The following is a 27,781-nucleotide window of genomic DNA, read 5'->3' on the forward strand; positions in this document are numbered from 1 at the left end:
CTTTGGGAATCGTATTGTACTATCCGTATGATATACAGATTCTGTGTACCTCTTCACCTGATGTTAACATTCCCAACACCTAACCTACCATTAAAGTCGTCATTTCTTTTGATGAAAGACAAGCCGTCATTTTGACTCCAATGTGAACTACAATATACAGTTACTTTAGTTTACCTATATATCACACCTGTACCAAACCTATGTAACATACAACAGGTATAATATACAGGACTTAATGCAATCTGTCACATCATAGCCAACGCTAACCTGTGTGTCTATACATTACTGGATTCATTGTACATCAGGGAATTTAGTCCTCTTACAGCATATTTGCTCGGTTTATCTGTAATTTTACTTTTTTTTTTTTACAGTCAATGACATACAAACATAAACTAGGTTAATATCTCCTGTGACTGATTGTTAAGAAAAGACTGAGTTCCAAGAACAAAATTATAGACCAAAAGTCATTACCTGGCATATATGTTTCATGCATGTAATTAAGCTATTATCTTGTCACCCAAGAAATGAAGCTTAAGTGGTAAAATGTCCGACACAAAAACTGCCTCGCCAGCATGACCAATCGGTGAAGGGTTAATGATATGTCAGACACCACTTCCCTCCGACAGTAGAGCAGATAGTTGTAATAGTGAGACATCTTGCCGCTCAGCCACTGCAACCCAGAGGTGGAGGGCTAGTGGTAGAAAATGTAACCCAGAGGTGGAGGGCTATAGGTAGAATATTAGACATTTTAACCACTTGACAAATGTAACCCAGAGGTGGAGGGCTAGTGGTAGAATATTAGACATTTTAACCACTTGACAAATGTAACCCAGAGGTGGAGGGCTAGTGGTAGAATATTAGACATTTTAACCACTTGACAAATGTAACCCAGAGGTGGAGGGCTAGTGGTAGAATATTAGACATTTTAACCACTTGACAAATGTAACCCAGAGGTGGAGGGCTAAAGGTAGAATATTAGACATTTTAACCACTTGACAAATGTAACCCAGAGGTGGAGGGCTAGTGGTAGAATATTAGACATTTTAACCACTTGACAAATGTAACCCAGAGGTGGAGGGCTAAAGGTAGAATATTAGACATTTTAACCACTTGACAAATGTAACCCAGAGGTGGAGGGCTAAAGGTAGAATATTAGACATTTTAACCACTTGACAAATGTAACCCAGAGGTGGAGGGCTAGTGGTAGAATATTAGACATTTTAACCACTTGACAAATGTAACCCAGAGGTGGAGGGTAAGTGGTAGAATATTAGACATTTTAACCACTTGACAAATGTTACCCAGAGGTGGAGGGCTAAAGGTAGAATATTAGACATTTTAACCACTTGACAAATGTAACCCAGAGGTGGAGGGCTAGTGGTAGAATATTAGACATTTTAACCACTTGACAAATGTAACCCAGATGTGGAGGGCTAGTGGTAGAATATTAGACATTTTAACCACTTGACAAATGTAACCCAGAGGTGGAGGGCTAAAGGTAGAATATTAGACATTTTAACCACTTGACAAATGTAACCCAGAGGTGGAGGGCTAAAGGTAGAATATTAGACATTTTAACCACTTGACAAATGTAACCCAGAGGTGGAGGGCTAGTGGTAGAATATTAGACATTTTAACCACTTGACAAGAGGTCAATTGTCTGACACCTCAACAACAGCCACTGGCTCTTCTGAGTATACCAAAGTATAGATAAGTTGTTTTTTCTTTTGGACTCTGATTTCTCTATTATTTTTATCTAGCTAGCTTCTATATCTGAGCAATATTCAAGAGTTATAGTCCCTATGTGAACTATTTTAAAATAACAAATCATACGCTGAAGAGAGTTCACATATGGCCTGAAACTTAACTTGTGACTATAACTGCTCATATATACTAATGTAGAGGCTAGTTCAAAAAGAAGTTGTAGAGACATCAGAGTCCAAAATAACATCTCCTGAATTACCTACAGGGAGACAGCAATGCCAGTAAATTCCTTAATATCCTGTTTATTGTAACAATCTGTCAGATTCAGTTTTATATATTCAGAAACCATCCTGTTTGTGTACCTATAGAAAACTAACAAGTTGTTTTGTAAGGTTCCCTGTACAGAAACCTGACTCTGCATGTGAACACAGGCTTAAAATCTCAAGTGCTCGAGAGATGTGAGAGAAATACTGCACAAACCTTTATATAGCATCAAAACATGTGCTGTTACATGTAGAAAGATGACATTTAAATCAGATATATTGGTTAATAGTTGTTCCCACCATATACATGCAACCTTGTAGTCAAGCTGCCTTCACTTAAAAGTTCTGAAAGTAAAAACTGCATTAAAAACCAATCTCTGTAAAAAGACCACCTGCTTAATAAGATCTGGGGTATCAAATGGCCAATTCCAACACAATTTGATCTTTGTATAAAGACCACTATAAAACCTGTTTTTTTGCCCCTATGATGGTCTTTATAGACAGGTTTAGCTTAATTATGATATTATAATATTGTATTGTATAATATATACTATGCTTGTAATTTTGTTTGTTCCTGAGGTTGGTTCAGCATGTTTTACTGGATCTGGTTCTCAATCTTTATCATTAGTAGTCACAAATGATGTGCCATGATCATGTGGGATAATCTGTTACCATTACAATTGAACCCAGTACTTATTGCAGGAATGATGTTTGCAACTTTGATTGTAAAACAGTTTCCCAGCAGAATTACAAACCTATAATATATGATTTCATCATTTTAAATATTTTGACCCCCAATATTGAAAACAATTTCATAACAACATCAACTACACCCTGATCCACTGAAGAGGGATACCAATTTACATATGTATAAAACACATTGACAATTTATAGTGAAAAATACCTATCCTAATCCTATATAAGTGGGGCTATCACCGAGAGAGATTGGGTATGATAATAATTTTGACAAAGTGACTAATCGGCCCCTCAGGAATTTGGCTTCCTTGTTTTAACACCAACAGGTGATAGGGTATGTAAGCACCATTGAGCCTTACTTCTACAGGAACACAGGAAATACCATGTGAAGATGTCGGACACCTCTAACACAGGGGTTACAAGATATCTTATCTGTATATACCTTACAGCATAAACACAGGAAGGGGGGAGGGTTAAAATCTGACCTCATAAGTGGACCTTTGACCTAGGAAGCTGACCCCTGACCAAGATTTGTAGTAATGTTTAGAGACAGATCTCACAAAATATGGAGGATGACCTTATATCAATCTTGGCAATTGATTCAGAAAGATGGAGTCAGAAAGTTCCAAAACTTCTGACATTGAAAACAAAGAACCCTAATTTCTACAGAAATCTTTAAAACTGAATGACCTTTGACCCATGAAAAATCTTACCTATGATTCAAATAAGAGAGATTTCCAATATGAAAATGACCTTCAAAAGTACTGAAATTACAATTTAATTCAACAAAATCATAAGTTCATCACAGACCTACAAAGAACAAATATAGAAAAAGTTGACCTGTGACCTACAAGAATGATTTGACCAGTGACCTTATAGGACGCTAATGAATAAGTAAGTAAGTGGTGGTTTCAACGTCATTGATTTCTGTAACCTTTCATTTAATATCTCAATAATGCCTCAAATTATGTATCTCAATTACTCAAATTATGTATCTCAATAATTACTCAAATTATGTATCTCAATAATTACTCAAATTATGTATCTCAATAATTACTCAAATTATGTATCTTAATAATTACTCAAATTATGTATCTCAATAATTACTCAAATTATGTCAAATATAACTGCTTATCTATTAGCGTTCACAATGCTTTTTAAAGAGTTAAACTAGAAAATATTTAATGTACAAAAAGCTGTTTATGTTTTGTAAGATTGGATTTTATATTTCTCAAGATCACTTCTTTTTCTCAACCTTATGAGGATACCAACATTCAAGTATTTACATCCTTAAGTGACCATATTGTCCACAATTGACCAGTCTTACCTGCACAGATATCCATGAGGCCCATGTCTACTGTGTGTACAGGTAAATCCCAGAGCAATATGTCCCAGGGTACGAAGTTACAACTAATGCCAGGTAAAGCACACACAAAATCACAATCTCATTCACTGAATTCCCTGTAGTCAGCCCAGTGGAAACAAACAGCACTGGGGCACGAACACATGTAAATATTCCTCTGCAGATTCAATGTTATAATTACTTGGGTCAGCTTACAGCAGACGGTGTTAAATTCATCCCAGGTCACTGGTCCGAACAATTTTTTTTTTTACTCTGGATTTTAACAATGAATGTGTCTGGAGAGGCCAACAGTAACATGTATGGACCCTGTTAATGACAAGTAAACAGTAGTATTTTTGCACTCAGACCTCCGAGGCCCGACCTAGTCAAGTCAGTGGCTCTAATGGCTGTGTTATCAAGGAACTTCCAATGAAGAGTTGGTGTTTCCCCTGCTTTACCGAATACCTAGGCTACCAAGCTCGAGCCTACATGACCAATTTTTCGATTTTCTTATCTGATTTTTAAAGTATACAGGGGTAAATTTTAAATTGTCTTTATCATACTTAAGCAGCAGGATAGTGGCGTTCCCCCAAAAACTTTATAGATATTTTGTCTTTATAACATGTACCTCATGTTTCCATGGAAATCAGTTTTTCTGCAACTGAAGCAAATTCCTGCTATGATTAAAAACCTAGCGGGTCTCTTTTCAACCCGGCTTTTAGCATAATCTAGAATGTGTCATAACTGCGTGTTATGTAACTGAGGACATTTGATAATAAGCTCTCACAAGTTTTGAGATATGTGTCATATTTGATGAAGGAACTACTGGTAAATATGGTTAAGTTTTTGGTGCTACACAGCTTAATTTGTTGGTGTTTTACGTCTAGTGAACAGCTATAGTGGTAGAGGGGGAAGCCAGAGTTACCTGGGAAAAACCATCTACAAACAACAGTACTCAAAAACTCAAATACCAAAGTCATCATATGCAATGCAGTTTACAAAAGGTTCTCAAATTAATAATATGTATTTTTCAATAGAATCTGATCTAAAGTTTTATTCTAGTGTAAATAAATTGATCAATTTAATAAAATATAATGAAATTCTGTTTGCTCTTTGACTGCATGCAGCCATGCAGTAAAAGGCCTAATTGACCTGTTAATTGGAAACTTTTATTCTTATATTTCTGGGGTTATTTATAAATGTCGACCAATATGAAAGTGCTTTCTTTAAATCTCAGCATTACATAATATTTGAATTAAATCAATCTTACTTTGAAAGCAAGGTCAAGACGATTTGATTTTAAATGTTAATACAAATCTATAGTGGTTGGAAGTTGAGATGCAGATGATGGCAAATCGAGTAGGGCTCGGAGGCTGAGCTATTGAAACATTTTAAGTAAAGGGTTGCTGCTGGTACAAGGTGACATAAAAGTAACTATGTTTGTTTGATTAATTAACATCCTTTTAACAGCCAGGTCAAGTAAGGACGGCCACCCATTTATGCGTTTGTGTAGCGTGTACATAGTGCGAAGTGCGTGTTTTGGGAGACTGTGGTATGTTCGTGTTGTGTCTTCTTGTATAGTGGAACTGTTGCCCTTTTTAAAGTGCTCTATCACTGAAACATGCCACAGAAGACATTAAACAACACAACCCATCCGGTCACATTACACTGACAACGGGCGAATAAGTCGTACGCTGAGCGCTAAGCAGGAGCAGAAACTACCAATTTTATAGATTATGGTGTATCTTGGCCAGGGGACAGAACCCAGAGCCTTTTTCACAGGAGCGAACGCTCAACTGAAGACCAAAAGTGAGGCGGTGTCAAGAGAGACGATAGGAAGAAGAAAGCAAGTGAGGTAGAAAAGAAAAGATGAAATCCTAAATTTAGTCGCCTTTTACGATCATGCAATAGGGGCAGCAGGTATAATTATAACGCCGTACCTGCAGGGCCAACATAACTTTATATGGATACCAAACCAGTCCTATACACACCTGTGAAGTTATAGATATCTCGTGTACATAGCATATTTACTATTTGTATTATAAAACCTCTTCAAAATTACATCTCTTATCAAAACAAACTTGACTAACAAGGACTGTATGTGTTAAATAATAATGTCCCTAAAGGAAAAATCGTTAAGCCATTATAATACCGGATACTAGTAGCCAGTACAGTTGACACATAGAGAACCATTAAAATGTCCAGGTATTGTTATTCTACCGTAAAAGCTAAGGGATCTTGGCGTATTTGGTCGTATTTGGTGTTGTTTTGTTATTCCAGGGAGGAAGAAATCTTGTTGATCTACAGATTTGGTGGGCAGGGTAGTCTGTCAGTGATAAAATCTTCCTATTGTGATTACTTCTAACCTAGTGCAGGTCAACATCTGTCACCATGGTGACCCGTCTTTAACCTCCGCCTTCCATTTGTCTGAAAAATTATCTGTACATAACTGGCCATAAAGAACCCATGGTGAAATCAATGATCTAGAATTCACAGCGAATCAATCCTTTAGAAAAACACAAAAGTCGTAAGTATATACAGGGATCACATTACACCAAACAACACCGGGTATATAGGTCTTATAAACAACACATCTGTTGTAACGTCAGGGGTGGGTTGAGGGTCCCCTGAAGGGGAAGGGTAGATAGGGGGTGGTGGGGGGAGAGGATAAATAGGGGGTGGGGGGGGAGAGGATAAATAGGGGGTGGGGGGAGAGGATAAATAGTGGTGGGATGCAGCTGAATGTGTGTGTATTCATCATACATATTTCACCTTACTCCATCCAGTTAAAGATTGCAGATTGTAATGTTAACATGATCCATCATTTCACCTGCCAGCTGTTTTTAAGCTGTGCCTTTTAGCAAGAAATAGTATTTAAACTATATGTATAATTTTTGAAAGTCCTCAGTCTGTATTGTGTCATGTGCACTTCTAAAGTAGCCACCAGCCACTACAAACTGAAGTTTATGTATATACAGAGATACACAAACAGCAAACAACAAAAGCTGATAAGAATTTCATCAGAAACTCATCAGAGTTTCAAAATATTGTCAAAATTCTTTCTATTGCAAATATATTTAGCTTCAACTCCTTGATAAATAAACTCTAGCTGTTATCACTGAAATTTGGTGGTGCGGGATAGAAGCAAACAAACAAAGTTTTAGAGATAAGAACAGGTAATTTGGTTTTGTTTTGCTTCATCCAATAAACTTCCATTGTTGGCTTTTCAATTTCTTTCTTTCCTTGAAAAAAATGCCCAGTTTAATTTCCCTCTTATTTTCAATGTACCAACCTTTCATGATTCCTTTACACTCCGTTTAAACATTGTTTTTTATACTATGAGTATAATTGAAGAACAGTACATATTACAGTATTTGAGAGTATGAGCTTGGTATCTTTCTTTAAAATATACACTAAGTATTTTAGTTTGGTATCTTTCACAAAAATATACATTAAGTATTCTAGTTTGGTAACTTTCACAAAAATATACATTAAGTATTCTATCCGACATTATTCGTAACGATGGAGGCATATAATACCTGGAACGAATTAAGACAAATGAGTAGGGTCATTAATCATGGTGGTCGGCAGGCTAAATTTTGCGTAAGGCCAATTAAAATTCCTGATAAACATAATTAAGGTTCCGACCAAATAACTACCGCTAACCAGATAGTATAGCGTAATGGTACAAATGGCTTTGCCCTCAGTCACTCAGTTATGGTTGAGTGATCATTATGATCTTTAATGTTACGATCTTTATACTGTTTTTATATATACTGCATGGACGTATAAAGTGAACGATGGAAAAATTAAATTTAAACACAAAAAAAAGAAGTTTTAAGTCACTCAATTATCTATCTATAAAGAATTATTATCAAATCAATATCATTTGTTAAAAGATTTCTATATTCTATTTAATTTCATGCTTTAGTAATATTTCACTTTCTGAAATTCATGATTTCAGTTTTTCACAAAATTCTCTGTAACTCATATAAGATAGTACATAGTATTGTAAGACTACTAAGTATTGTCATATAGTTTATAGACCTAGTTGATGCTTAATTTATTTTTTCTTGATAATCAAATTCCAGTTAAAATATAATTATTATAACCAAGTGTTATATTTTGGTAGTTCTAGTTTCATTTATTGCATAATGACAAAAAAACAAACAAATTCATTTCATTACACACAGATCAAGGCACCATTGTATCCTATCAATTTTTAAAGATTTGCCAAAAAAACTGTACATTTTTCTTCTAATATTCTGTTTCAGACTAAGGTGTTTGAAATTCCTGATTAACAATAGATGACAGTATGATAGATACAAACATTTAGCTCACCTGTTCTTCTCCTCTAGGTTGTATGAACGGCACACCGAATGTCGGCCGCCCTCATCTATTTTACATGTACACAGGTAACGGTCAGTCAGGTACAGAAGACTTGTCCACTATATACACTGGACAGTGGTCAACTGGATTAATGAACTATCTGCAGGACTGGCCACAATGTGGGACACAAGTTGTCCTACAATGGTGTAGAGTTCATTGACAAAGCCTGTCGTAGTAGCCCTCTGTATGTGGTAGGGACAGTGGCATAAATATCTCGCCGCAAATCTGCATCGACATTTTACCTTCAATTATCATCATAGTCCTGCTTAAATAAGTCGTGCTTCAGTGGGTTTCCATACAATAACACTGTGCTTTGGGCTCGTATATACTGGTTTATCGGTTAGAACATCGGCATAACACCACGCAATTATGAAAATAATTACCTGGCCATTATACCGCAGCAGAAAAATGTACAGCCCCACAGACAGTACAATATTATCAGGGTATGTCATAAACAAAACTCGATAATTTGCTTTAAATCTCGCTCCACCGAGTCCGTTTATTCTCCGACCCAGTTTGTACTTTCACCTGTCGTCATATTTCCAGGTAACTAAAACCTTGCAGGGCCTCCACAGGTAACAAGTGTCCAGCAAATCCTAAGAAAATATTGATACTGGCCGTTGGATTTGAATGAAAACGTGGAATCTGTAAATGTTCAGTGCACTTCATTTCTTCTGGAGAAAAGCATACAAAAGGGAGATAATGGCTGCTATTATACTAGACAAACACGACTCGGTTTTACCGTCAACACTCGTACCATACCGCTCATCTAAAATACATTAACACAACAAAAATCGTTTGGGAAGCAGAATGGATCTAACTAAGGTATATAGCTTCTGGCAAAAACTGCCTAGCTAATACAGGACGTTATCAGTCAGAATCGCGACAGGAGAAAAAAACCCATGATACATGACTTTCTAAACACTCACCAAAATGAATTAATATCTAAACAGTTAAATTTTCACACAGGTAAAAATGCAAACAAGATGAGTATGAAGATGGATTTCTTCTTGTCATTAATCAAAGCAGAAAGTGGAGAATTCATTTTGATAGTCCCTCCCTCTTCATCTCCTCTTGTATTTATATATTGAGAAACTTTTCTCTGAGCAAGAGCTCTGAGTCTGTGACTAAGAACCTTAAGACGGCAAGGAAAATGTCACATAGACAACACAATATTCATGTCAGTGCCTCTAACTATACTTCACATTCGGGAACAAGAGATAGTGTAAGTTGTGTAAAAGATAATACTTGGCTATGATATATCTCTACACACCGGTCACATGCTGAAAATTACACAGTAATTCAGTTTTATCATACATCAGAGATAAAACGGATATAAAACAGGGCACAGTTGATCCAGGTAAAACCACATTTTTTTATGAAATCAAAAGTGGATTCCATTCAGGTTATGTAACTTGTATCTCATTTCTTTATTGAAAATTATTCACGGGATTTAGGTAACATAACACCATGAATAATTACAGTATATCAGCAGTGTTAGGGAAGTTATACTGCACAGTGAATGTGATTTGTAAAGCGTGCATATCTGGTTCTGGCTATAAATCCTGAATTTCTCATCTTATCAAGATCAGTAACTTACAAAAAACTAATATCATTCACAAAAAGTTCACAGAGCTATCTTTTCCTTATGTACATACAGATCGACAGATATTTAATTTTTCCTTTTTTTTTTTAACAAACATAGTACCAATATCTACACTATTATATAAGTGTTGATACTTCAACAAACAAAAATCCTTGTAAATTATATAAAACAACAATGCCTAATGTCTCTAAAGTTTGTTCATTTTTGTTTTATGGCTTATTTCATATTTGCATATTACAGAGTTAGCTCCCTTGCGAGCAGGTATCAATTGTAACGTCATTATTTTGTAAGCACAAATCACCTTGTTTTCTCCAAAAAGTATGACGGTACATTCGCAAACACATGACGTCATAATCAATACCTACCCGCAAGGGTGATAACTCTGTAATACACAAATACAGAATAATAATGATTAACAGACAGGGTTATTTAAGAATGTGTCCAGTTGAGGAGATATAAGAAAACCTGAGTGACCAGAGAAAAACTACTGACCTAATGTTCGTACCTGGCAACTGCTCCATCTCTGATTCGAACTCCTAATTGGAGGGCTTGTGGTAATATATGTGTCAGTTAGGGCATCTTAACCACTCGGTTACTAATTCACTACATATAATAATAAAATACACACACATTTTCTTGGTGCAAGTTGTCTAGTGCGCACTGGGCTAAAATAAGACATGGACATATATATCAATGATAAAAATATAAAAAAAAAAAATGAATATCAACAATTTGTTCCTCCATAACGATTTCAACAATTTTGTTCCTATCAGAAGTGGTTTTATTATGAAATGATGGTATGCATCAGTTAAATATTTATCATACATATCTTACATGATGATTCATAAATGAATAATATTCTAAAAGATTAGTACCCAGTATAGCATTGTGGGTCAGTATATTTACATACAGTTGTAATCATCTGCATTCTAGTTATGTTAATTTGGTAAAGAAATATTCATGGCATTTATGTAACTCAGAAACTATGAACATTTATGGGTCTCTGTTAATTACATAACGAGTCTATATTTATGTAATTATGTAAGGTATGCATCTGAGCTGAATATATGCAAACACCATTCACCTCTATGGTAATACTCACGCCTGCATAATATATTATGCATATGTATATGGTTTTTAGATGAGTATTCTTTTCAAATGAGATTTCATGGAACAAGTCTAAGAAGTTTTTTATATGTATATTTTGGCAAGCCTTGTGAGCAACCTACATTTCAAAGAATCTCAACTTCAAAATGTGTTGTGAAAACATTGCGGAGGCCAGCATTTTTGTCACAAAGTCCTGCAATCCTGACGTCATGACATCAATTGTGACATCACCATGAATTTCCAGTCAATGAAAAGTGTTCCAGGTTATATATTACAGTAGTGACATTTGAACAATATATTACATGTGCAAAGTCACTGGATATCGGGCGGATTATCTGATGAAATGTAATACTGCACAAGTCTTTGATTACTATTATGTGTTATGATCAAATTTCATTTACAGTTAATAATTCATTTGTTATTTGATGTGTAAATACGTCTGGTACTAAATATATTTCTTTATCTTTGTTTGTCCATTAATTTTCTTTGCCATTCACAATCATTTGTTTGTTTATTTATTAGTATCCATCAGTCTGTCTGTGCATTCATCTGTCTGTCTCTTAGTTCTTTAATTTATAAATACCCAGTCGTTGCAGTAACACTCATATTAATATGATGTTTCTTTCTATTTTCAAAGTTAATTACATTATTAAAGATCTCGAGATATAGAATCTTTAAAGATGCTCCACCGCCGACAGAGCATGAATGATATTCATTATTTGAAATATAATTGGTGTTCAGTCGTGTGTATGTATGTCTAATCAACACAAAAATAATATATATATTTTCATTTTGTCTTTGGTGCATGCGCAATCAGTACTTCATTCCATATAGGATATAGTGCGTCGGAATTTTTTCGGGATGCAATTAATTATTTTTCGTATTTCTAACTTGACGTAGAATGAGAAGCTCAAACTTTTCAATGGCGGTAATGGTGTAAAGTAAGTAACTTTTGTAACTGAAGAAAAATACTAAATCGTCTGCTCCTGTTTTTGATAGTGAAAAAATACCATTTGTCGGCGGTGGAGCATCTTTAAGTCTTTACACTGTCATAAATCATATTACATTGACCTGTACTACATGCATATGGAGGCTACACAATTTTTCACAAAACATTGATTTTTTTTTTTTTTGATTTTTTTTTAAGAAATATCATGATTCTATTAGGACTTTGGAAGATATAATTTTACAAACTTCACTAAATCATCAGGAATTACTTCGAGTACAATTTCACCTATTTGTAGATTATCCTGATTTACATAATAAGATATTATAAAACTATTCCTGATCAAAGAAAATAGAAATTACTATTTATTTATCACTTTCTTTTTTCCTAGATATATGTCTACTCACATTTTGTTTCTTTGTGAATGAGGGTGAAGTGTCGACAATGCCGCTTTGACAGCTGAAGATACTGGTAAAGGCGAGACAGGTAATTCCTGGAAACTCGTCCACGGACACTGTCCGAGCCTCCAACGCGATGTTCTCGGAGTACTTGGTGATGTTCTGTCTCCGGGACTGGTGAGGAATACCTTCTATGACAGTTATCAACCTGTTAGGAAAGCAAATTACGATGAATCATGAAATATCAAACCATAAATGTTGGACGTAAGAATGATGGAAATATTCAATTGTGGTATGTTTGTGCCTCTTGTTTTAATGCTTCCTCTCCTGCCACCCCGATTCTCAAAGTTACCATTGTCCTCTACAAATCTATACATTATATCTTGTCTATTGTTATAGTGTCAGTCATTCAGATGAATTCCAGTTGCACGACTTCATTTTTTTTTTTTTTTATGGAGACCAAATTGTTTTTTTCCTTTTTTTAATTATGTTTTTTAGGTACATCAGTTATTCCCTTTTATGAGAATTCAGAGATTTAGTACCGTATTTGGAGCATCAATAAGAATATAGCTGTTGTCTCCCTTTGAATAACATAAAATTTATACTTATGAGGAGACTCCATTAATTAACAACAACAAAACAACATAAACTCATTCTCAAAAGCTATTTCAAAATTCAAAGAAATTTGAAACAATTCTTTATCCTCAAGCTTAAGATAAATCCTTTATAGCAAATTAATTACTCATTACCAATATACATTGTACTGATGTTTACAGCTCAGTGTGTCGGATATATTTAGATTGAGTTACCTCCCTTCCCATATATATTACAATGTAAGTCCCTCACCTGGTACAAGCCTTGGAAGCTTTCTGCTCCGACAGGAACATACTGGCTGGTAAATTCAACAGCAGGCTCACGATGTTCAACAGGGAGTCCGCCAACTGTTATATAACATACAAACATTGATAGTGTTATATAATATACATCCACCAAATGTTAATTATAACATGGAAGAGAATTAATTACACATGTATATAGTGTAATTTTGTACATATAAACATAACATCCAGTTTTTATTACCATGAAAGTATGAGGCCCTTAAAGTGTTAATAAATGGTATCATCATATACAAATAGAGTGGTGTTGAAAAAGTATAACATGTGAAGTGTTGTGGTTTTAATTGGACATGTAAGGTGAGATCTAGGCTGGTGGAGCAGGAATTTAGATGTTTGGGTCAGGTATCTTGGTTCATGGAGTGCAAAAAAAGTGGGAATGTATGGCATGGAGCTCAAATACCCATACATGTTTTGGTGTCTATGGGTAGTTACCAGAGACGCTATGAACTGGAGTACAGGGTTGGATGGTGGATTGGGTTTATATAGTTATCGCCCTTTCAGGTAGATTGGGTTTATATAGTTATCGCCCTTTCAGGTAGATATTGATTGTGATCTGTGTTTGCAAGCGTAACGTCATACTTTTCAAACAAAATGACATAAGTGTCACCCACAAAATAATGACAAAATCGATACCTATCCGCAACGGGGGTCACTATAATATGCAAAGACGGAATTAATAGTCTTCCATATGAAATGTGGCATAAGGTGTTTGAGATTTGGGATAAGGCAGGAGGAATACTGTGTTTGGAACATGAGAGAAAAGACTGGAGAGATAGATTTGAGACAAAATAGGAGAAGGTAGGTGGTTGAGTGTTAGAATCTAGGACAAAGCAGGGTGTGGGGAGGGGAAGGACCTAGGACATGAATTTGGGGTAGGGTGAGTGGAGGCTGTTTGGATCATCATCTGGGACTTAAAAAGTTTGATAGGGTGTTTGGGATCTAGAACATGAACAGTGAGACAGGACGTTAGGGAAGATTTGGCAGGCCAAGTCATATGTCAATACACTACCTCTTCTTGCTGGTAGGCGTATGGTGCCATCCTATCAAGGGCGCGAGACACCAGGGTAAGGTCTGTGGAGTATGATAACTGGCTCGGGGTCAACACCAACTTCTGTAGGTTACGCATTGTCCTTAGCAAGCCACTAGAGTTACCCAGCAACTGAAATAGACAAGTTACATGGAAACTGAACACATTTATCTTGTAAATGGAAATTGACATGAAATACACCAGGAAAATTTCTTAGCAATGTAACACATTTAAAGAGTTACCTAGCAACTAAAATAGACAACATAGTTACATATTTTATCTAGTAACTAATCTATTCAGCTAGACAATAAGAGTAACCTAGCAACTGAAACTGACTAAAAGAAACACAATAATAGAAATTTCAAATTTGTTTCTTTTAGTTTTAGCTTGAATGGTTTTAACCTTCGATGATGTAATCTGCCAATCACAGAAATGGCCTTGACCTAGCTTGAAGCTTTGCTTCACAAACAACATTTGAGATTATCTCAGATTTTTGTGTTTTGTAATTAACTTCGTCAAATGTGAGACATGACTGCAATTTAGGATCAAAAATTAAATTATCATCTCTAAAATACAATCTGTGGACATCTGCAACTGACTCGATGAGGGGCCCTAAAAATAAAATCATCAATAAAGATAATTATCAGAGTTCATCAACACAGAGCTACGCCTTTAACTAAACAATTACATCGGCAAACAAGTTAAAGGGGAAAAAATTCTGATGGCAATATTTCACTTTGAAGTAATATTGACTACAAGTCACTTCAAAGGGAAGCATTTCAAAAGCTATTACAAATGACATCTAAAATATAATGCTGACCTAATTAGGTATTTTGACCTACATTTTTTGGAATTGGAAAATCATCAAACGCGAGTGATTACAGATTTATCAATATACATCCTAGATTTTACCCCCAATATAATAAACAGCTTAGAATCTGTACAGCATTATGCTAAGGCAACTTCATTTTGAGTGCATAGAATGAACGAACCTGGCTGGGCAGATGACCTTTTCACTTGCTATCAGATATAAAACCTAAGCTGCGTAAGAGATGTGTTTGTTAGCTTGATATTAACTTTACAATATATACTTACATTATCTGTCAGACTCTGTCCGATCGCCTGGAGTTTCCGCGTCGTATCGCTAGTGAACTCGCATCGATCAACATTGAGATCGCGCCAATGGCCCTCTGGTGTACAATCATAGGTCGCAAGTCGATCTTGACCTCTCTTACAAGGGAGTTCACTCCGCACACCAGCCACTGTTTTCGGCCACTTGTAGATGCCTCGTTCTGTTTTTGATGTGATAGCCACACAGTAGAGAGCGGAACTAGAGATGACGACGATGTTGATATCGTCCGAGACATTTCCCTGTGGTGTGGTTACCATACACTGCCATATTCCTGTATCATCCTTGCCGAGGTTATTTAATAACAATCTCTGGGTCCTCATGGTGCGGTCCTGTGACGTGTATTTATGTACATAGATCCCTTCAGATCGATTGGTTGTAACTACAACACCTTTTCTCACCCAGAACATATTCATGTTTTCGTCGACGACAGACGCCTGACACTCGAATGGAATCTTGTCGCCCTCGAACACCACCTGACTTTTACTGGGCGTAATCTCAAACAGAGGCAGCTCTAGTGGTCGATCTAAAGAATACAAGAAAATAAGAAATTTATACTTTTTCTACTTTTTAAAATCAATTTTCAATTTTTTCATTTCTAATCCTTTATTTTATTAAAGATAAATCAAATTTGTAATTTTTGTACAGTACAACAGAAAACAATTCTTTTAAGCAATTCTGGTAATTTAGCTGGAATATATATATCTCTCCTTTAACCAACTCGTATAACAATGATACATTTTTATAATTGCAATCAACTCTTCTATACATCACTTTTAAATGTAAGTAATGACTGACACACACATATTCTTGATATGTCTAAGGGGAAGTAACTCTTATTTTATTCACACCAGGTATAAAAGCAGTCTTAAATCAGCTATAACAAGGGTACATGTGCACTTAAACAAATGCCTTAGACACAGCAACTGATATACAGTGCTATAGATCAGGCAGTAGACAGACAGAGAACGGTGACCTTCTCTGTGTAATTACCTATCTGTCCCCCTTAATGTCTGACCATCTCTAACATAAATCAGCTAGTATTGGAGGCTGTGCAGTATCAGCAGTGTCATTGGTAATGGGCAGGGACCCCACACATACCTGGATAAAGATGGATATCCCTCCCTCACACCCCCCCTACTTGTGGCAGGATATTAGGACATTCATTTTCCTCCCTTCTTCCTCCCACATTATAACACATATTAGATTTCATACCTATAGCAATATCAAGACAGCCCCTTCTCAAGCAATCCAAACACCCTTGGAAGAGTTCTCATCCATGGGTCATGTCTCATTATCACTAATACTCCATCAGAAATAATATTTACCCTCTATTACCTAAGAAAGTTGTCAAAATTTTAATGGTGCCTGCATGAAAAGTGGCACACTACAATTGCTATGTTATTGACAATATCCCCTACCCCTGGACTACATTGACATAACCCATAACAAATAAATGTCCCCTACCCCTGGGCTACACTGACATAACCTATAACTAATAAACGTCCCCTACCCCTGGGCTTTACTGACATAACCTATAACTAATAAACGTCCCCTACCCCTGGGCTTTACTGACAAAATCTATCACTAATAGACATCCCCTACCCCAAGGCTACACTGACATAACCTAACGACCCGAACATCTGTTCTGTTGACCCAGACAGCCTCATATTGAACTAAAGGGTATCTGGGGAACCAAGTGGTACACATACCTAGCGGAAGTCGAAAATCACAATGATCATCCGGAGAAAACACAATACCAATCTCAACAATTACAACAATGGTCGAATAATCATGTACGGAGGTGTGTAATGAAATTTGACACCTGAGTGACCTCCCCTGCTGGAACTCTTCGAGGGGTCAAGTAATTACAGGGCTAGTCTTTCTGAGTGACAGACTAGGTCCCAAATTAGCTAAACAAAAGCCTGAGGGACTTTGGTCAAACGTGTGATTCTCTCATATCCTTTCCCATTGAAACTGTGAAATTTTTCAATGGTCTTTTATACCATCACATGTTAATTTACTGCATGAATAAATTGAAATCAAAACCACAACAAGAGCATACTTTGTATCACCCATGTTTTTCCCTCACTAGAGCTGTATATGATAAGAGATACCACATTCAATTCTTTTTAGATATCACCAATATTTAAAGAAAATGATTGCCTTATAGTCATTCAAGTCAAGATTTCCTAAGACTATTGTAAACATAGTAGGAATTTCTTCAGGACTGTTTCAAGAGGCATTTTAAATCGGATTATCTATGTTAATTTATACAAATTAACCTATTATTGTATGGTTCAAGTATACAGCATACCTATAGTATATAAGCCCAAGGTAAATATTTCAAGAATTAAATTATTTGACCTGATTTTGCAAATTCAACTTTTCTTAGCAACATATGATGATCAAGTCCCATGTCAGTGATGGACTTGTAGCTATACATAGTATCAGATAATTAGATTTAGGTCACACTATCTGTTATGGTGGTTGACCTTGTAATAAATCATTATAACTAAAAATCCATACTTGTACCTGGGTGATGTAATGGATACTTATAATACTACAAATCTGGCAGACTTTAACACAGATACACATATGATGAGAGAAATGAAATTTTTTAGATAGTGTATTTATGTTTCACCAAGATATTAGGTCAAATTTATCAATTACACCATTAGATTTAGGTCACAGTAACCAATGAATCACCAAATGTAGGTCACAGAAACTGATGACTGTCAAGATATAGATCACACTAACCAATAAATCACCAAATGTAGGTCACACTAACCAATAAATCACCAAAAGTAGGTCACAGTAATTATGACTCCCGAGATATAGGTCACAGTAACCAATAACTCACTTTATCTAGGTCACGATGTCTTTTATTATGATTTGAAAAGATATTGTAAACAACATTTAGGCAACTAGACCATAATTTGCTCAACGATGTTTTGATTCCATCAATTCTACATCATTAATTAAAGAAAACGTATAAATTTATTACAATTCTTTATGAGATTAGCATATTTGACAAGAATAGCCATAGAAGTCACACCACTAAAATACAAAAGACCACTGTCAAACACATCCCTTTTATCACTACCCCACAGAATTCTGTCTTAAACACCTATAGCCTAACCTTATTTCAGACAATCAGATTTACATATCACCGAGAAATAATTGACAAAAACAGATATTGATATGTTTAGCTCCGGGAGCCTCCACTACACTAGACCAGTGTAGACCGCCACATATAACCTAGATCTGTGAACGCCAGACTAAAGTCAGGACCGAAACAATAAAATTACGTCTTTAGGGCAAAACCTATTTAAAATCATAAGCTCAAAGGATTTATGTGAAAATAACTGGACCAAATGAGTCCTGGAAACAGACTCCATATTAACCTGTTCATCATGTTCCTCATTTGGACTTGTACGCCAGCAAACGTTGTATGAAAGCAGGCATTTTGTCTATCGCACTAAACATCACAGCGTCTTCGATCTGATTCGCATCTTATATTACATTCCCATGTCTATAGGCATCCTTACGTTTTATGAAATCTTTATAAAACTAAGCCTTTCCGATAACCACATAAATCATGTTATTACATTGTTGTTGTTTTTTTGCTAACCAGCAAACCAATGAATTGGTTGGATTTTTTTTTTTATCAATTACATAGTTAGAAATTCAGTAGACCAGCAGTCCAGAAAAAAGATGTGGACAGAAATGTTAGGGAATGAATAAGATAACTAACTAAGAAAATAAAATCTGGAAGTCCAGGAAATTCACAATCCAGACAGTTTGGGCTGGGAACACAAGTTATTTGATACACAATTTCTAATGATATAAATTTGCCATATTTACATAAGGATTGATCCTTTCCAATTCAGGATAGAATACCTTAATATGACCATGACCCCCTACCCCCTATTTTATTTTTTTGAATTTTCAATATTGTGTGTTTATGATAACAAATATTGTAGATTTGTACCACAGTGTAGATCTTTCTTCTTGAGGCCTTTGACAGGGCGATCCTTTAGCTCCTGGGGTACAGCACAGGTCGTGGATGACTGGATACGGACGCTCTTCTCCTTCATCCATTTTGCTATCCATTTCAGGTGACAGTCACATCGTAGATAGTCGGACTTAAAGTCGCTGTAAAAACCAATCAATAGATTAATGACCCTGGGATCAAAGAGCTGACAATGGAAGCAGATGTCTGTGTGTTACCATGGATAATTAACAAGGAATTAAGTCTGAATAATCAATGATCTCCTCCAAATTATCGTGATTCATACCTGTTACAGGTGCACAATGATGATACACCTGATAGTGTATTACAGAGGTAATGCATTCCCATCAAAGATGCTTCTTTATTAATTAACATTTGCATTAACAACATATCTTTTACCATCCCTTAATGAGATTCATTAAAATTGATTCCTATATTTTACATCAAAATTTTAAAAGTTTCCTTTTTCTCTAGACTACATGACCACCATTCTCTAGAATATTAAAATTATCACTAATGTTGCTAGATAATTATTGCCTTGGTAATATGTTGGTTTCTAATAAGGGGGAGATAATTTACAGTTGTAGAGCTCTTCTGAGAAATTCTGATCAACCAAATTGTAAATGTTTCTTTTTTTCTTTAGACTACATGAACACCATTCTCTTGAATATCAAAATAATCACTAATGTTGCTTAATAATTGTTGTCTTGGTTACATGTCTATTTCTAACAAGGGGGAGATAATCCAGTTGTAGAACTCTGCTGAGAAAATCAAATCAACAACTCTTGTGGCCAGTCCACCTTTTCTTATGGTGTTTAAGTTTTATCAACATCATCTGATTGATGGTGATCATAACTCTTTCACCCCTGAAATCACAAAATGATCTGCTCCAACTTAAGAACAGGAAGAGTTCAAAAATGTTTTCAGGGGTGAGTGAGTTATCTAATTAAAAGACACTAAAATGCTACATCTTTCTCATCGTAAATAGGTGACTGACTCAACAATTACAAAAATTGCGCTCTTAGCATCCTTCGAAAGTTCAATTTTTATACATAATTCATACATTCTGAACATTAATGTAGATGTTTTACTTCATCTCGGACGTATTGTCTAACTGTAATGGTTGGATATTAAACTAGGTCGTCCATGGCCTTTAAATAGAATGTAACTGTCTTCTGGAAAATCATTATACTTAAATTGTTTGGCTCTTAGATTTTAATGAAACATTTGGTAATTGACATTCTGTACAGAGCACTTATTGAAATCAGTTAGCCCTATAAACTTTTCTCCTACTTAGACTTTTCTGTTCTCCACAACTAACTCATCATATGGACTAGTCTTACAATTGTAAACCTGAGAAGTACTCATTTTATGGGAAAGCTGTCTGTTTTCAATAAAGTCAAAATCACCTCTGAATGAGACACTGAACGATTCATTTAGAAGTCAAAGTGTACGCAGCTTTAAAAAACACACACACTTTTTTTTTTTATTGCAGAGTGTCAGTATGTTAAGTGAAACACAAAATAATTGACGCCAGTGACAACACACTTACATTTTACGGAGGGAGATGAGGTCGCTAAAAGTACCTTCAGGAATTGTGTTGATCTTGTTGAAGGATAAGGACCTACAATAAATGACAAGTGCGATGAAAATGACGATAACAGAAACATCCACCCTCCTGTCACCGCCACAATACATCTCATTAAAAGGAAGTAAATACCAGGCTTAGTAACTCTCGATTCAAATGTCACTCCTCTAAGGACTGGTGAAATTTTAACGAGGTGTTACTTTTCTTTTGTGTTTTTTCCCTCCTCTACAATCTGCAAAATGCAGGGTCATCACACATGTGGTAAATGTTCCCAAAAGATCAAGTGTTTTACCGACAAAAACCTTATTCCTCACATGATTTTAATGCATGTTCTGTGGAATTTCATTCTAATTTCTTCAAGGATTAAATGATTTCACCCTGAAATACCTTACCTTTTATTTCATCTAAGATATTCTCATAAAGTTTCTAATAGATTAGAAATATTTGCCCAGAAAGGGACATTAACTCTGGCATTCAAACTTTGTAATAATTGACATTGCTGCAAGTGATATATCAATTGGATAGACTTTTCATTTTCATAAAAAAAATTCTACATTTTTTTCAAATGTAATCTAGAAATTTTTAGAAATTTGATTAAATCTCCATTATATTAATTAATTCAAATGATGTGATATTCATAATAATTTTAATTGAAATGGAAACATATGCAGTCTTCTGAATCATGGAAATAAATTTTCGGGGCAAATAAACAAGGATTTTGAATATAAATTCATTTAAACATAAAAACATTATTCCATAGTCATTTAATTGGTAATCAATAGATGGCACAAAAATAGAAATAACTAACCATCAAGTTCTCAGACATTTTATTGCCTTCAAAACTGGAGGATATACACAGTACCTATGAGAACCCACTTAGCAAACACACTTATCTGTTTTATAACACTGCATAAATTTCCTGAAATCTTATATTCTCCATAAAAGTTCTAGAATTTCTAATGATTTGACATGTTACTGTGAAACCCAGTAAATGTTTGCCTTTTCTTAAATTCCCAACAGTGGTGTTTGACTATAGGGATTTCCCATCCAATTAGAGAAGTAAAACCGTCCAGTACTATTCATGTTACCCATAACTGTTATACAGACTTTCAAAATATCCATAAGTACAAAGTAATTTAATTAGCAATGATATAAACTTTATTTATTTTACATCAATTGCGAAAAAAACAAGTTAAATAACTTATACAAATCACTTTCGAAGGCACGAATATATGCAAACATGATCAGACAGATGAGCCCTAGCCTTTTCACATCCATGCCGGGGATCGAACCCAAGCTGGTTAGGTGAAAGGCGAGTGGTTTAACCACCCAACCACTCAATGAAATCATTAAAATCAATGTATTCATACATCAACTTTGGTTCATTTATTACATGACAAGAACTTATTAAACAAGATGGGCTTATTAATTTCAAAAAAGCTTATTAGAGTATTACCAGATGTGGCTCTCTATATACTATAGAGATTGTTTTAATACTGGACATGGAATTCTATATGAACTATATCAGTGTGAGGAAGTCACATGATCAAATTTCGGTACCCTACACAGCCAATTTCATCTTCAGGTAGGAACCTGTGCTGTCATTAATGTTTTACTCTAGGGATTGTTTTTGGGGTTTGGTACATATATGAAACTTGCATGGCTGCAATAGCATTCTTTACATTCTTGAAGAACAATTTCTTTTAAAATACATATATATGTATATAGTTTTTCTGCCAACTTTGATACCATGGATACACTCGTAGATTGAGTAACATGATTGTCAAAGCAGGCAATCTACAGAAGTATGTACTTCATCCACAGTATTTTATTAGGACGGAAAACTACATGTTTTAGAAAGAAATTGTTTTCGAGGAAAATAAAAGATGTTATAGTGTGAGTATATTACATAAAACCCCATTTGTTATAGCACATTTTCTTCCTGAACTGCCTGAAATTTGTATGGTACCCCATGATCATGTGACTTTCCTTTACATATATACCAAACACTGATAATCTTAAGAAATATATACCTAACATATGATATGAAAAAACAAAAATTAAAACAGGTCTATAATCTATATATATGAAAGAGTCTTATAATATATTATCAATCATGGTTATTATAATAATAATGACTTATCTAAGATAATTGTTTTTATCTAATAAAATATTTTGGTAACATGAATACTATATGTTTTTCATCTTTAAGTATCTAAACTCTGTAAGTTTTTGTTTAGAGATATTTGCCTCAAAAAAGGGACATTAACTTCATTATTGTAAGAACTTTAAATCTGTATATATGCGTAGTAGAAATCTTACATTTTCTGCAAACTGGACATTCCAGTAAACATGGATGTGTTCACACTGCCGATGTTGTTGTAGGAAAGATCCCTGAAGAAAAAAAAATTAAATTAAAAATTTAAATAAAAATGAAATTATCATCTGTCATTTTCTACTAACAGCTTGCATCAAAGCGTTAGTTTTTAATATATAATTTCACAAAATCGCTCCTGGAGCTGTTGAAAAGACAGACAACATCTCATTTGAAATTCGAGTTACCGACGACAACATTAGGAATGTCTGCAGAATTTCTGCAGCAATTATCAAGGCAATTCCGCACCAAGCATCTGTCTCGAGTCGCCATGGACCCGTACACGCCCCGTCGTCTGCTACAGACGCTGGTACAATGATCAATAAAGATCACTAGCTCAAATAGCAGCCAATTACTACTCCCTCAATTCCCAATTACTTGTGACAATATTCAGAATCCATTTCAATTTGTTTCGATACTTTCAGTTTAATGGTAGGAACTAAGTTCTTCAATACAAAATACATTTCAAAATCATGTCTACTATCAGAGAAATTCAATTTACGAAATTGTTTTGACTGAAATCCTAAACATTTTGATCAATCTGATTGAGAATACATGAGAACTTACATCTATGGTTCACCTAAATTTCATATTCTTCAGATAAAGATACAAAAACCTAAATTTGACCCCATATTACAATAAATGTACAAAATTCTTGAACTACCAGGTATTGAAATGCCAAAAACATGAAATATTTTGAGAACAAATTAATGGATTACGCTAAAACATGGAGATAAAACAAAACTATGAAGCACTTGATGACGCTCAGTTGTAATTGTATTTTCACATGCTAAAATGAACAAAAGGGGATCAGGTTTGTAACAGTTTAGATTGAATTTCCCACTCAATTAGAGCTTTTCAAACAAAGCCAAGTGTCTGCCTTTCTCCTACCATATAATGGCTTTGATAGTGCTGACCTTTGTAAGTGATAGGGCATCACACATTCATTCCCTCCAATCAGGAAATTACACAAATCCTGAGCTTTCAAACTCCTAATACAGCATCTAGTACGAAGTGATATAGCTATATACCAAATGGTGCTACTAGCAATAAACCCCTGGTTATCTAATAATAAAATTTCATCATAATGTATATGTCTATTAATTTTAAGGAAAACAATTCTTAGTTCTGCGATGTGATATGGCAGCACTTGACTGTCACATTTCCATTCCAATGCATGTTCACTTTTTGTTTTACCTACATCAATCAATTTTACCATTCCATCATTTGTTTAGAGTCACATGACATTTCCCATGATGCACCTGAATTAACAATTCCCTGTGACCTTTTTCTTTCTCAAATGTGACTGATTGATCTTGTAACTCAATAAATGTATTCAGGTGTGCGGAACGTATTGATTAAATATTCAACTTTAATATTTATTGATACAATAACAGACAAAAACTTTGAGTAAGTGGGTACTTCACCAACTGTCAACAGGGGATGACTGTACTCTGTGACCTCACTTCAGAGTTTAATTGTTAGATAGCGTGTGACTATAGAACAGGTGGACAGACAGGTACGTCACATGTGTAATAACGAGCCGTGGCAGGTACACTTTTTATGATCAGGTATAGATGTATAAATATAAATAGGATGATTTGATACTTTTGTATCTTTCATGAGTATATGCGGATCAATAATACTGTAAAGTTAAATCTGACATCATGCCCTTCACAAACAAGTAATATTTGACATAGTCATTCATCCCTGAAGACTCATTTGCAATCTCCCAAAACTAAAGCTGGAACTGTTCATTATAAAATTTCAGGGGTGAATAAATTAAATTTTCAATCACATGCAGTTGTAAGCTGACATGGAGGTCTTACTTGTTGATTATGGCCATTAAACTGTAGTTTAATTTGCAAACTTTTCACTCTATGAACAGTTTTGAGGCTGGGTCTCTCCCTGGACTTAAATGCAATCAAATCACTGAAGGAGTCAAGGAATTTCTAACCTTTTGCCCTAAGACTTTATGTAATTTAAATCTAAAGGAGGCCAATTAAGTTGGACAGGAATATCGGGTGGGTGGACGAAACACTTGTAGTTACATAAGTTAGATATAGATTGCTATCTATCATTGAAAGGTAGTGCTGATTTTCATGGGACTACCAGTGCCACTGTAGCACGGTTTTAGTGAGTTTCCTGTCCTTGGCCGTTAATGGCATCCTGTTATACTCCAGGTCTAACTATCGACTTCCTCCAGGTACTTATACCTCTAGGACTTAGATCATGTAACCGATATGTATTCCTCATTTAAACTCTTCAAATTCTGAAGCTACAGTTGCGAGTGATGAAATAATTCTACCTTCCAATCCACCTGATGAGTGGATATCAATGGTATGCCTAATTCCACCTCTTTCACACAATCCACACCAACCCTCTATTGATGGAACTAAAATCAACGGAAAGTTTTGAACTACCTAAGACCCTTACCTAATTTGCTCAATAACATCGTTTGTTCAATCATAGTGATTAGGGACAGCCCACATCTTACAAAGACACTGATCGATGTCTGTAAATCAAATACCATACATGAGGGTATAACCATAGTACAGCTATCAGTGACAGACCAGAAATGTTTTCTATCAAACATCTAACTATCCATCCTAATGAAGTGATAGGAGATTCCCCATTTCTCTATATAGAATTCCTAGTGTTATAAGCAGAAGAAGACACATTGAGATTAATTCAAGTGAAAATAGCTCCTGGGAAAATCAATGTTTAAGTCAGCTGTTACAAATATGTAAAGCGAAAAACAACACGATACATCTCAAACTCCCACAACCTAAAGCAAAAAAGTCCTTTAGTAGATCTAAACTCAAAAGACCCTTCATTCTTCACTAAGAGGTCAATGAGTGCACAGTTTCAAGCATTTGACGACTGAATGAAGTATTCATGTTTGGTTACACCCTAAGCAATAGACATTCACTAATGACACTTAACAGCTTGCCACCTCTATTGACCAACCCCCACCATCACCCCCACCATCACCCCCACCATCACCCACACCATCACCCACACCATCACCCCCACCATCACCCCCCACCATCACCCCCACCATCACCCACACCATCACCCCCCACCATCACCCCCACCATCACCCACACCATCACCCCCCACACACCCCCACCATCCCCACCTCCCCATCACCCCACCATCACCCCACCATCACCCCCACCATCACCCCCCACCACACCCCCCACCTCACCCCCACCATCACCCCCACCATCACCCACCCCCACCTCACCTCCTCAACTTATCCTACTCCTATATTGTTCCTTGATCTAGCCACCAGCTACAATACAGAGATCCTGTATCTATTTGATCTAACCTACTGCTAATGAATGGTGGAATCTCTTACCGACAAACAACGGAATTTCTGAAACAATGGAATCTCTGACAAACTATGAAATCTCTGACAAACAATGGAATCTCTGAAAAACAATGGAATTTTTGACAAACAATGAAATCTTTGGCAAAATATGGAATCTCTTAAAAACAAAAACTCTGAAATGACAGGCTGTGACATTGTGAGTGAATACAAATGTCTGTAAGACCTGAAAATGTGAAATTGGAACAGGACAGGACAGGAAGGGATGGAATAGAACAGAAACATATTGAACACAGTAGGAATTCCAATACCATGACAAGGCTAAAAAAGTCCAGCTCAATTGCATGACTGAAACCCAATTGTTATGACCTTGACCTTATATCTGGGAGACAGGTATTTAAGCCAGGTGTTGTAACTGGGAGGATGAAACATTCTCCTGATGTTTGCTTCAGTACTGGCTGAACCCTGTCACATGACAGTTGCCATGGAGACCAGAGCGGTATTTGTCAGTATGGGTAGAGTGGATCTTTAATCATGTGTAGAGCATCTCGTAATGGCCGACACTACTTCAAAGGCAAGATTGTATTGCATTTATGTCAATAATAATCACACCTTCATCTCTGTAGGCTTGTAAACTTGGGCTAACTCATCCCATACTGGGTTATATCATATCTCATCTTGTGTAACAGTGCTACAACACCTCACCACACAATATCACCACAAATCATAGCACTCTTTATCATTAATCAGCAGGCAACACAAAAACTCTACCACACCATGAGCAGTTCATTTATTAAATTCATGGCATCTTGCTAGCCTGTATAGCTAAACAGAAATTTTGTAAAATTATAGAAACCTTCAGATTTCATTGAAATCAATACATATTAGAGTATTATATGAATGATTTAAAAATGAATTTGGAAGTTTATGGATAAAACATTAATTCATGCACAACCTTCAAATTTCT

At 35.5% G+C, this 27,781-nt stretch overlaps 1 protein-coding gene across 2 annotated transcripts in view; it reads right to left on the reverse strand.

Annotated features, from left to right (window-relative positions):
* The window catches only part of LOC138335049 (adhesion G protein-coupled receptor A3-like), a 55,379-nt gene that overhangs the window by 17,457 nt on the left and 10,141 nt on the right, over positions 1–27,781 (reverse strand). For both annotated transcript variants that reach the window (XR_011210226.1, XM_069283953.1), the window contains exons 2-8: positions 23,429–23,500; positions 21,071–21,142; positions 19,498–19,661; positions 15,470–16,029; positions 14,357–14,506; positions 13,298–13,392; positions 12,461–12,659 (exon numbers count right to left, since the gene is read on the reverse strand). Coding sequence is in view for 1 of the 2 variants with exons in the window: in XM_069283953.1 (XP_069140054.1) it covers positions 12,461–12,659; positions 13,298–13,392; positions 14,357–14,506; positions 15,470–16,029; positions 19,498–19,661; positions 21,071–21,142; positions 23,429–23,500 (1,312 nt within the window). In the remaining variant the exon portion in view is untranslated. The remainder of the gene's footprint in view (positions 1–12,460; positions 12,660–13,297; positions 13,393–14,356; positions 14,507–15,469; positions 16,030–19,497; positions 19,662–21,070; positions 21,143–23,428; positions 23,501–27,781) is intronic.

Source organism: Argopecten irradians, chromosome 11, assembly GCF_041381155.1.
Source record: "Argopecten irradians isolate NY chromosome 11, Ai_NY, whole genome shotgun sequence".
NCBI classification, from domain to species: Eukaryota; Metazoa; Mollusca; class Bivalvia; order Pectinida; family Pectinidae; genus Argopecten; species Argopecten irradians.